Genomic DNA, 13,163 nt, shown 5'->3' with positions numbered 1-13,163 from the left:
CACACTCCGCTTAATGCAACAGTCCAAAATAGATTTTAAATTATAGCGAAAATCCAGCGAGGTTACCACAAGCACCCACTCAACAGCGGAATTCCAAAGGCTTTTAACACAACTTTGGTTCTTGGAACAGCAGACTTCTGCAAAGTGGCTAGAGACTTTTCCCCAAGTCTGTTTCACATGGTGCACATTTCAGATATTACACAGCCACCCCTCATACAGCCTTCTATCCTTCTTTAAATATATTTTTCCTTCTTTGATTTGTAAATCCCATTGTTCCCACATGGAATTTACTTTTCCCATAATGTAAGAATCTTTTATGTTGTCATTCTGGTCCGCCCTTTTGGGAAAAATTTATGTAAGATAAATAACCTATCTTATTTATCATATTAGTTATAAACATCCTACCATGTCTCTTTGAAAACCAAACAGCTCTTCACTTATCTTAAAATGCAAATTTTATTCACACCCTATCTGCTGACACTTTGCCCTGGTTCATTCATTAACATTTTGCATTCCCTTTTACACCCAACTCTTTGGATAATTTCAACCTTGCAGTCTATCTGTCTCTAATTTAATTAAATCTGTCACACAGACAGAACCATCCACAAACGAACAAACATAAGCCTACTTTACAATACCCCAAAATAATATTATGAAAAATATGGTAGTTTCATGACAATCACTAAAGTAATGGAAGGAGTTATCAACAGTGTTTTTAAGCAGCACTTGCTTAGCAATAACCTGCACACTGGTGCTCAGTTTGGGTTCTGCCAGGGTCACTCAGCTCCTGACCTCATTACAGTCCTGGTTCAAACATGGACGAAAGAGCAGAACTCCAGAGGTGAGGTGAGAGTGACTGCCATTGACATCAAGGCAACGTGGCATCAAGGAGCCCTAGCAAAACTGGAGTTTATGAAAATCAAGTGGAAAACTCTCTGCTAGTTGGAGTCATACCTAGCACAAAGGAAGTTGGTTGTGGTTTTTGGAGGTCAATCATCTCAGTTCCAGTACATCACTGCAGGAGTTCCTCAGGGTAATGTCTTAGGTCTAACCATCCTCAGCTGCTTCATCAATGACCTTCCTTCCATCATAAGGTCAGAAGTGGGGATGTTTGCTGATGATTGCACAATGTTCAGCACCATTCACGACTCCTCAGATACTGAAGCAGTTCATTTCCAAAGCAGCAAGACCTGGACAATATCCAGGTTTGTCTGACAAGTGGCAAGTAACATTCACACCACACAAGTGCTAGGCAATGACCATCTCCAACAAGAGAGAATCTGACCATCTCTCTTTGACATTCAATGGCATTATCATCACTGAATCTCCCACTGTCAACGTCCTGGGGTTACCATTGACCAGAAACTGAACTGGACTGGCATATAAATAATATGACTTCAAGAGCAGGTCAGAGGTTAGGAATCCTGCAGCGAGCAACTCACCCCCTGACTCCCCAAAGCCTGTCCACCATCTACAAGGCACAAATCAGGAGTGTGATGGGATTCTCTCCCCTTGCCTGGATGAGTGCAGCTCCAACAATACTCAAAAAGTTTGACACCATCCAGGATAAAAAAGTACGCTTGATTGGCACCCATCCACAAACATTCACAACGCACAGTCACAGCTGTGTGTACCACCTACAAGATGCACTGCAGGAACTCACCAAGACAGCACTTTCCAAACCCACAACTGCTACTATTTAGAACGACAAGGGAGCAGACAATTGTGAACACCACCATCTGGAAGTTCCCCTCCAAACTACTCACCATCCTGGCTTGGAAATATATCGCAGCTCCTTCACTGTCACTGGTTCAAAATCCTGGAACTCCCTTCCTAACAACACTGTGAGTGTACCTACATTATTTGGATTGCAGCAGTTCCAGAAGGCAGCTCACTACCACCTTCCCAAGGGTGATTAGGGATGGGCAATATGAGGCCTACATGCATAAAAAAAGTTCATAACCACTGTGAATTGACAGGGACCACTGATCTCAGACAGGCTAGGCTTGATTGAGCCATCATTCTGGTCCCTTTTAATGTTCTTTAATGGGTTACCTGACCAATATGAAAGTTGTCATGCGTTGGGTAACAAAACAAATAAAGGAGGCAGAGATCTAATTCTCCTCAGTCAGGCAAAGGTACACAGATAGTAGCTCATCCTTATTGCTTTGATTTTATCAGTATAAGTTTTACAAAATTAGTATACCAATGCTGGTTTGTCCATCCATTGAAAGCAAGTGTACTGGCTAAAATGAGGCTGAAGAAGAGCAAGTTTAAAGTTCTTTTTATTATTGGCCTCCAAAAGAGATGCAGGGAGCCAGAAAACCATTTTTTCTGGAGGTTGAGGGGGTCCTAGCACTCCCACACTCTCACCTAGCAAGCAGCAGAGTCATGAGGGATTACCTCAAAAGACACCTGGGCTCCATAATGTACTTCTGCTGGCATAAGCATTTCCAGATAACAAGAGAAAGCTCCCAATGACCTATGAACTTTAGCAGGGGAATCTTGGTGAGTGCATCCCAGCACTTAGAATAAGATTCTGCTCTGTGTGTTTGGTCCTTAATTTCCCTAATTTTTTATGTTAAGTGAACCTGTTACAGAACCTGTGGTATTGAGAAAGGCTTCACTGAGCCCCTCACAGACTGACTGTACTGGTCCCTGTACCAAATTAGCCGACCTATCAAGTTGGATTCAGTGGAAGAGCAGGTTAGAGAACTGTATGCAGAGCTCAACATGGTCAATTCACAGTGCTCCCAAAGTTCCTGTCATTCATTTTAATCACCAGAAATTACAAATCATTCCCCTCTGGCGCCGGATTTTCTGAATTGTTTTCCCATCAAACAAATGTGATAAAATTTATGTCAATACTAATTTTATTTTTTGAAGGAAATGTCACCACAAACTTTATGCTCTTCAACTGAAAACAATATTAATTCTGAAAATGAAACTGGACATGCATTGCTTCTGGATTCATCTTTTGCTTAAAATCTGCAGGAAGCTCTTTGCAATCTGAATAACCATGGATTTATTTATTTAACTATCTCTATCTCTGCAATGAAAAATATCTGTCTGTAGTGAACAGCATGGCAGTGGTATCTGCCTTTCCATTTTCTTCCCTGTTGTTAAGAATCTGGATCATTTTTTTCTGATTGCTCATTTTCTACTACTGTTATTCAGCAATCATAAGGCAAAACCTTTGTTCTATAAAATACTTCTGCACAATCACATTGCAGTAGAAACATTTTATACCAAGTTACAGCTGCCTTGGCATTTCCACACTGTACTCCTAAAGATAAACTTTCCCACATAATTAACACAGAAATAATTTAGTTGTTGAGGAAAAATTAAAATCCCTATCTCAGCTTCTAATTGCTGCAGTTGTTCATCCTTCCCATGTGCAAGAGTCTTGACACTAAGTCCATCCTCACTCACAAGTAGGCAGCACCGCATCTATCCACTTCCCTAACCACTCCAGGCCCTGCTCAGGCATGATGCTCCATCATGAGGACCACATGCACTTGTGCAATAGACCAAAGGTGAGGGTGTATTATCAATATTGATCCTGCTCCTCAATTTGCATTCACTCAAAACTCTACCTCCTTACATTGCACAGAATTACCTTTTAACTTTCATAGCTGATACATTAAATATCAGAGACCCTGTGGGGGTGGCAACCACAGAGTTATTCTTCCAGTGGGCTCCCAAGCCTTTAACACGACTGTGCATAGTTGGCACCTCCAAAGCACACATGGGGCAGGCACGCGCAATCGGTGGGCCCAGGAGCGGCCGGGGAATGGACCACCGACCACAATCAGCCCCCAACTACAATTTCACGGTGGCTGCCCGTTAATCGGGGCTGAAATGCTCAGCGCTGCCAGGGTGGAGGCAGGAGGAGGGCGGGCGCTGACGTAAGCGTGGGCACGGGGAGCACAGAATAAAAGCTCCCTGAAGGCAGAGAGCTGCCTCGGGGAGCTGAAGACTTTAAAAGCAATGGATAAAGATTTAAAATCCAGAAAAAAATGTCCATGCATCAGAGTCAGTCACCTGAACATAGAGATGATGAAAATTCTGTTCAAACATTTTTATTATTTTTTAAATTTAATAATGGAAACCTCATCCCGCTCCTGGATAAGGTTTCATCAAAAATGCAAAGTCCGCCTGATAGATTTGCCTGTCTTCCAACCGTAAGGTTGGAAGGACCATGAAAAATCAGAGTCAATTGGGACTTTAATGGGCTTAATTGCTCTCTTAATTGTTGGCGGGCATGCTTCCGACTTTCATACGTACCAGTCAGTCGAAATATTGTGCGAGCGCAGGATGACATCAGGATGCTCGCCTGACGTCATCACATGCTCGAGCAGGTCAGGCGCGCGCCCGCGCACTGAGCCTAAAAATTCTGCCCATGAGCTGGTAATTGTATTTCATCCCCACCCCACAGCCTCTAATGAACAGATTAAAAGAAAGATCATTGAACCTGTTCTGTACAATCATGGTACTAGTTTCTACAATTCACTTACCCTGTTTGCCATCACCACCCCCACCCCAACATCCCCACATTCCTACAACCCAACTGCCATTTCATCTCCCAAAATAGGCAAAAAAAAAGAGAAAAACATTCTGGAACAATTTAGGAAATGACTGGGGTAGGATTTCCCCAACTCACCTCACCTTTCCCCTTACCCCAAAATGGGGGCAAGAAAAGAGGTGGGTAGGTAGGTGGGTAATTTCATTCTGCAAGCTGGTGTGCCAGTTTGATGTCACAATCCCTTCTCCAAGTCATTTTGCTGGAATTTTCCAGTTGACCTGTGGGTCACCCCCGGGGTGTCAGCTGCATGGCAGCTGCCTTGGAGATAGACTGGGATGTGGGAGTGCTCCAGGCAGACTTCAAGAATGCGTTCCCCATACCCCCACTTGGGCCTACCTGGGCACAGCCGCAGCCTCAGTCCACCCTGCGGAATTCTTCCTATTGGGTCTCAGGCTTCGAGAGCCTGGCTGCTGAGCTTAATTGGACTGTGAGCATGTCCTCTGGCTACTAATTGGCGAATTCAGGTAAAATCAGTGTCAGAACTTGCATTTGATCTCATTTTAGAGTTCTGACCCAAAACACAAAATCCTGTCCTGGATGTCTGTTACTTCCTAATAAAATGCAAAATTGGGCATAAGTAGTGAACATTTTAAAGGTTGAATGTGAATAAATGTTTAAATCAATTGTTTCTATTAATTACATGTATGAACCTCTATATGCCATCTTTGTCCAAAAGTTCAAATGGTCTTATTTACCTCACATGTGCAAATGCAGCAGTTCCCTAATTTGTAGCTAGAGTTCTAGTTGTGATGTATTACTTCACCTACCACTTTTTTCTTATCTTAGTTTTGATGGTGATGGGTGTACCCACAGTAAAGAGAGAATCGCAAACTTACCTGTATGACACACTGAACTCCCTTATTTATGAGCTCTCTCCGGAGGAAAGGAAAAAATGCGTAATAGTTGTATTCATTGCAGAGGTCAGTCAAGTTTTGAATATTATTTTACTTAACACGATGTTAGTCTAAAATTGTTTTGCAAATAAAGCAGTAAACTTTATTAATGTCAATACTGAACATCCGTGAGAACTGTCAAACATTTTAAATGTGCTCTAGGTTGTAAATTAATTATTGTTGTTTGTCATGTTAAATGAACAAGCTCCACATAGAATGATAAATGGAACTTAACACTGAAGGGAAAATCTGTTCTATCACAGTTGATTAAGTATTTAAACACAGAGCAAGTGGGCTGCTTAGCTCAGCTAGATGGTTAGTGTATGGCTTAGCATAAGGTCAACAGGGCAGGTTTGATTTCAGTTCCTGCTTCCTCCCTCTGCCCCTGACAGTGGAAGGCAATGGCAAACCACCACTGACAAAACTGCCAAGAAAAACGGTTCAGGATGAAACATGAGCAGAAAATGAGCCAAGGATCTGCTTTCGGGCAGATTCATGGAGCTTCGGTTTACTCAACAAAATAAACACAGAGCAAGTGTCACTTGAAGCATTAACCCATCTTTGTTCATTTCAAAAGAGGCAAGGTGTGAAAAGATAATCTAACAAACATGGCATGCTGCAAAATACCTCACTGCATGAAATTTTTGTGGAACCTCGAATGGACATAATGGATGAGTGGCTGCAATTGGGCAAGGCCAGCATTAATATCAAAATGAGATGGGAGATCATTTTCTGCAGTCCAACATCACTTTCCACTTCAATTGCCCCATATTACTTACTTCAGCGAGGCTTGCTGTGGAAACCCCCTCAGACTAGCGAGCTGGAGAGCCCCCTGCAGCAATCTGAAGCCAAAGATTGGGTGCAGATAAGATTTATCTTTCCCTATTCCTCCCCAGTGTTATCTTTAAGCTTTGGGGCCTCCTGGCTGCAGCTCTTCAGTAACAGCAGCGGCAACAGCCAGAAGGCCTTGTGGCTGGTGGTCAGGCCGACAGCTGCTCTTCTTTCTCTGTGCCATATTCTCAGCATAAGACCCTGCTGGGGACAGGTCTGTGCAGGAAAGTCTCCCGGACTATGCTAATGGTTCAGGCCAAGAAATTTGAGCACTTGGTTCCCTTAGTAATTGTAGCACACTTTGGATGAGCCTCTTGTTTGGAGCCTTATGGAAGGTGGTGGGTGGGAGGAAAATTAGCATTCATCATTTAACTTGTCACCTAGGCAGTTTCTTAGACACACAGTTACTATTCATTCCATTTTGCAGGTCGAAGAAACATTTAGCCCAGATTTACTGGAATGTGGCATCTTGCAGCATTCCCTGATTTTTGGTGGAGCCAGGCGTATGTGAGCCATCCTGTGGTGGTTCCTCCCCCTCCACAATGATGGCCTGGCAGCTATGGCCACACTTAACTTTTTACAATGTTATAATTGGTCATTTGGTAGCTTAGAACTTGAGTTTCACTAAAAATAGACACATGTTGAAGCTGATTGGGTATGGTCAGATGAAAATTTGAGCAACAGGTGAAGCTAGCCATTTCACACTGCTACTATGCAGGAGCAACATGAGTGGTTTTCGTCACTAACAGGATGCTGCCGTTAAGCCAAAAAGAAGTTTTGCCTATCATACAAATGAGTAATGTGATATATGAATTTCAGTGCCAGTGTGATGCCAGATTTGTAGGCCGTACACCCAAAAGACTGGTGGATCCTATCAAACAGCATGACTCTTCGGCTGTTAAATGGGCAAGTTACTGATTGTACCCAACCACCCTTGCTTGCAAAACACAGTATCCAACATCAGATGTGATTCCATGATTGGACAACATTTGCTTTTACCATCCTGAATGTTCTAGGAATGACACTGGCAATCAATTTAAGATTATCAGCCAGGCTCACAATGTGGCACACTTGCACGTGCTAGAAGCTACATATATTAATACATAGAGCCCTGTTCTTTGCAGACAGAAGGAACATTGCGCCTGGTTCAACTGAACAAAATAGGTGACAGCCATTCTTTGGTTCATTCCTCAGGGCAATGCCTTGACCAATCAAAATCAACCTGCCTGGTTTGAATTCAAACAAAATTTGGCAGTTAACTGTCAGCCATCAGTTAACTGACGCATTCTCCATGGCAATACCTCTACCAATCAGAGTCCACTTTTCAACCAACCAGCACTCTCTTCTCATGAAGTATAAATTGTTGTTCCCCTCAAATTTAATATTCTTGCGAATGTCCTGATGAGTGCAAGACAAAAAGCTTTGATTCAAGTTTTATTATTTTTTAGAGGACGCCTCCATTTTTATGTGCCCTTGCATTTTCCTATGTATTGGCGGGACCCAACTCTCCCAATAGGGCTGCAGGATGGACATTACTGCAGCCCTCCTATTGGGCCTCCAAGTTCCTTGAATTGCCCACCTTATTTAATTGGACAGGGCTGCTGTAGGCCTTCCTAATTGGTCACCTTCAGGCAGATTGAAAACAGCATTCTGCCACAGTCACTTTGGAATTCCCAACTGAGAATTGAGACCGATTGTTGGGATTATGACCCAACCACCAAAATTTAGCCCAATGCTTTAGCTCATGATCTTTCACCAGGGGGAGAATTTTCTCCCCGTCGGTGGGGGTTGGATGGGAGTGGGCATGCAACTGATCACCGCCTGCGATCAGCTGGGTGCTGCCATTTTATGTGGGTGGGCCAATTAAGGCCCGACAATCGTGAAGCTTACCCCGAAGCACTGAGCACTTCCTGTGCGGACTTGGGGGGGGCACAGAGCTGCCTCAGGGAGATTAGAAAAAAATTTAAGACATGTCCCCTCATGTGAAAGTGTCACATGAGCTAGGACATGTCTATGAATGTTATTAAAAATTTTTATAGAACTTTAAATACCTTCATGAAACCTCATCCCGCCCATGGATGAGGTTCCATGATAAATGTGAAGGCCGCCTGGGCTCTTCACCTGCCTGCCAACCTACTCAGTTTATTGTTTTAATTGATATCCAAATGGCCTTAATAGGCCTTTGACAGTTTGGCGGCCGCACAGCTGACTCAGGTGCACGCCCAATGTCACCGTGCATCATTTTATGTGTCGGCGAGCGGGCCCCACCCCTGCTTGCCAACCTGAAAATTCTGGCCCAGAAGATTATATGAAAGGCCATTAACCCGAAACGTTAACTTGTTTCTCTCCCCACTGATGCTGCCAAGCCTGCTGAGTATTCGCAGCGTATTGGCCCTGAAGTTGGGCTGTAAAATGCCCGTTGCATTCAGCAGCACAAGAAACCACCCCACTAGCACTGAGGGCTCGGATTTGGACTGCGCTACCTTGACGTGGGCGGCAACAATCTGGCCTGGCTGGCTCAGAGGCAACACCAAGGACATTGGAGGAGTGGCAGTGATGGGAGCACAATGTTCTCACCCTGAGGGAGGACAGTAAGTTTGTTCTCCACAGTACCACTGCCACTACCATGGGGTGCGTCTCAGCAACCCTAGTAATCTGTTGGAACACAGATTGCTGGACTGCGGTGAGAGCCTAAATGCCCCTTTGAGCACCGAGATCCACAAATTAAAGCAACAATCTGTGCCTGCATGGCACCAAGCATGAATCACATGACTTCAGCCTGAGCTTTCACAGCAGCACTGGAATGTTACATGGCTGCAGAGAGTGGTCATCAGTGACTGCATCATGGATGGAGCTGCAAGCGCTGTCTTGGAGTTGACCACCATTTCCATGCTGGAACAGATGGGCCCAGACTCTCCGTAATGCTCTCTGCCACATGGGAGCCGGACCCCTCCACGCTCCTTGATAGTGTTAGAAGGCTACCTGACTGGCCTGCTAATGCACCCAGCATCCCAGTGTGAATCCTCATTAGGGTTCTCATGTATGCTGCCCCGTCGAAGAAGTTATCTATGACCTCGCTCTTCAGTGAGTTGCCTCATGAGCTATCTTTTTGCCCTGGTCTTACTGGGTCTGCTCATGACCAGTGACTCACCGTGTGCAGACCTGATCCTACATTGTGCTCTAAAGTTTGTGTAGTGCCACTATCTGAGCTGGTGACTGCAAGTGTCAAATCAAGTGACATTGTTTCTTCATAAGAGCTGTGCTGTTGCTCTTTCCTCCTCCTAGGGCTGCTGTGCTGGACAGGTGAAACTTCTTGGATATCTGAAAGCATAAAATCAGAAAGAAGGTTGGTGTGGGGTAAGAGGGTGTGGGATGTACACAAGATGTCAATGATCACACTATCTGCAGCTTATTCATCATGACAGATCAGAGGATGAGGTTGAGGTGGGCATTGAGAAGGGGTATAAGGCAGTAACACACCATCATCATGGTGTGTTACTGCCTTGTGGCTGAATGCTACATGTTCTGTTATAGCTGGTACCATGATGCGCAGTACCATCTCCTCCATCAGTCTCAAGCAATGACAGCATGCTTGTCTCTCACCATTTCACCATTTCCATTTGTTCCCTTCTATTGTGGACAAACTTGTCCTGCAAGAGGGAGGGCAGAATGTCAGTGATCCTCTTGTTCTGTGTTTGGGTGATCTGCCTGCCATAGCTGAATAGCTGAAGGTATATGGAGGCAGCAAAAGGTGGGCATGAGGCTGGCATCATTGAAAGGTGTGTATGGGTGAGGTGGAATATTGAATGTTAGCTGTGAGTCTTGAGTATTACAGACTGTTGATAGATGAGTGATACAGATGTGATGCATTGAGCAGTGTGAGAAATTCGTGGAGTGGTGAGTATGAGATATCTTTTGAAGGTGTATTCACTGGGCCTGACCAGCCATATGAGGTCATGAAACTTCTTGCAACCCTTTGGTCAGGTCATCTTGACCAGACACCAGGGGCCAGATTTTCATGTTTGATTGGGAATCAGGAAATTTGCCAAAGCCGTGATCCTGCTTCTTACTCCGGAGTTCCATCTGGTGGGTTTTTCATCTGGCAGAGGTGGGATAGTGGCAGGCCAATGCTGAGGCACCCGATTAAAAGGCCCACTCTGTTTGCAGAGACATCAGCCCAATTACACAGATCTGCATGAGCTCCCCCCGCAATCCTCACCCCACCTCTTACACCACTCAACCACCCTTATTCTCCTCACCTACTCCAACCCATCAAACTCTAACCCACTCACCCAGTATCCACCATAAACAGAGCTGATAAGCCCTGTAATAACATTTGTGAGTCCTTGAAAATCTCATAAATCTGTCAAAATAAACAAACATTACTTGAAAGCCACTAAAAAGCCATTATCCTTTTCAGAGCAAGTAAATCTGTCAAGATAAACAAGCTCACATTCCCCTGGACAGCTGTGTAAACAAACTCTGCTGAACACAACCCTTTAGTAGTTTGGAAGACAGCCAAGCATTAATTTGACATTTCCCTGATGATTGTGTTAAAAAAAACTGCAGTACAGAATTTAAAGCCCTTGAAGATAGCCAAAAGCTCAGAAACCTGTAAAAGCTTTCAAATGGCCAAACAGATGGCTGAGCTGAACTTCAAGAAAAAATAAAAGTAATGGAGACATTTCACACGATCAGGAAAAACTCAACAGTTCTGGCAACATTTGTGAAGAGAGAAACAGAGTTAGCGTTTTGAGTCAGATATGACTCTTGTTCAAAACAGTTTCAAAGAAATGTCACATTTGATTTGAAATATTAAGACTGCTTCTCTCTCCACAGATGCTGACGGACCCACTGAGTTTTTCTAGCACTTTGTTTTTATTTCAAATCTCCAACATCCGCAGTACTTTGATTCTATTTTACACAATCAGCTCTAGATTTCAAACTGAGCTAGCCTTTCCATATTGCACCTCTTGCTGCCTCTAATGCAGAATACCCCTTTATCCAGTGGATAATCTACTCTAATGTATCAGAAGACTGTTCCATGTTCACAATGCTGTCCTTTCCCTTGACAGCTTGCCAGTTGTCAGAAGTAAAAACCTGGCATTATTTAATGGTGACTTGCCTTTTCAATTCACAGCACTATCATCACTCACTTTAGTAAAAATAGATATGTTAGGCTGTAGCATTTCATGCCAAGCGAAGTAAGCAACAGCTTTTGTACTGAACTTTCATACAATTCCTGCCTCCAAATCAGAGTTCAAGATACCTCTCTGCTGGAGTGATTTATGTCACTTACCAAAACCTGTCCCCCTCCATCAAAATTGCAGAAGTTCCAAAATGCCCACTTCTGCAATGCTGCAGCAAATTTGGGACAAAAATATGCAGACTCCCTACCCACCCCCTTTCCTGTGCTGATGAAAATTGTCAACACTAGAAATAGAGGCAAAAAGCCCGTCCAGTGTACTTTGACCCCCATGTTAGGATGGGAAAATCCGGCCCCAGGAGTTCACTTCCCTGGCCGTCTCCTCCATTTCCTTTGGAGGGTAGTGCTTGATAGCTTCCTGCTCCCCTGAAAAACAATGTGCCTCTCCTAGTCATCTCCATGAGCAACACCTCCAGTGCCGCAACTGTGAACTGCAGAGCCCTCTTTCTATCCTGTTGCTCCATTTCCCTTCTTTCCATTTGTAGCACCGACAGTCAGCAGCAGCCTACTTTCATTCAGTGCAGCTTGTCTGTAAGAGGAGAAGACTGGCCTTAAGATCTGATGACTGAAACACATGCTAGTCTCACACACTGTTAGGCCCCCTGTTGAAACGCTTTCGAGTACAAACCCGTGACCATCTGTTTCAAATGAAGTTACATTGTTTCATAGTTTGCCATTGTGAGATTTGAACTCTTGATAATCTTTTAAATGAAAACCAAATCAACAAAATTGGGATAAATCAGGCACAGCCCCTAATTCAGGTCAGCTGTAAAACCAAGAACAAAGTTTAAAGGAAACTTACAAACTTTAAAGCAAAATGTGATTAAAGGGGTCAACAAAACACCCCAGTCCCCGTGGTGCCCACCAAGCACGGAAGGCCTCGAGAGTGCCAGAAGATAACAGTTTTGAATTATCAGCAAGCCTGTAACTCTTTCGAGTACAAACACATTTCCATCTGTTTCAGATGAAGTTACATTGTTTCATAGTTTGCCATTGTGAGATTTGAACTCTTGATCTTGGGGTTACAAACCCAGTACCATAACCACTTGGCTATTTAGGCCAAGCTAGGCCCCCAGTTGAATGTGCAGCAAGCCAGCAGAGCAAGCTGTGCTTGGCTGCACACAGCAATCATTCAAATGAGGAGGCAGTGCAAAATTTGAGGTCCGCCTTCCTCAATAAGAACAGGCACAAAAACAGGTGCAAATGAATTTTTAGTCCTATCCGTTGTGATTTTATATTATATAAAGCTGAATACTTCCCAGCCTGCATCACTCAGCTATAACTGATTACTTTTTGGTCAACTCTATTGAACAACCACCCCCCCCCCCCGCCCCGCCCCCCCAACCCCAACCCCAACCCACCACCATCCAATTTACCTGATGATCCAGTAAGAATTTCAAAATTCTTGCCTTTGTTTTCAAATCCCTCCATGGCCTCACCCCTCCCTATCTCTGCAAACTTCTCCAGCCCTACAGCGCTCCGAGATGTCTGCAGCCTTTCAATTCTGGCCCGTTGCACATCTCTGATTTTTATTGCTCCACCATTGGCAGCCCAACCTTCAGTTGTCTAGGCCCTAGAATTCTCTCCCTAAGCCTCACTGCCTCACTACATGAACCATAGAAGAGTTACAGCACAGAAAGAGGCCATT

At 44.1% G+C, this 13,163-nt stretch overlaps 1 protein-coding gene across 4 annotated transcripts in view; it reads left to right on the top strand.

Moving 5' to 3' along the window:
* Nucleotides 1-13,163, top strand: part of LOC121284965 (alpha-1,3-mannosyl-glycoprotein 4-beta-N-acetylglucosaminyltransferase B-like) — a 277,514-nt gene that overhangs the window by 128,428 nt on the left and 135,923 nt on the right. For all 4 annotated transcript variants that reach the window (XM_041200995.1, XM_041200975.1, XM_041200984.1 and 1 more), the window contains one exon: nucleotides 5,372-5,505. In XM_041200995.1, coding sequence (XP_041056929.1) covers nucleotides 5,372-5,505 — 134 coding nt within the window. The remainder of the gene's footprint in view (nucleotides 1-5,371; nucleotides 5,506-13,163) is intronic.

Source organism: Carcharodon carcharias, chromosome 1, assembly GCF_017639515.1.
Source record: "Carcharodon carcharias isolate sCarCar2 chromosome 1, sCarCar2.pri, whole genome shotgun sequence".
Taxonomy (NCBI): Eukaryota; Metazoa; Chordata; class Chondrichthyes; order Lamniformes; family Lamnidae; genus Carcharodon; species Carcharodon carcharias.
Note: the sequence above shows the minus strand (reverse complement) of the source record. Positions and strands in the feature narration are given on the sequence as shown.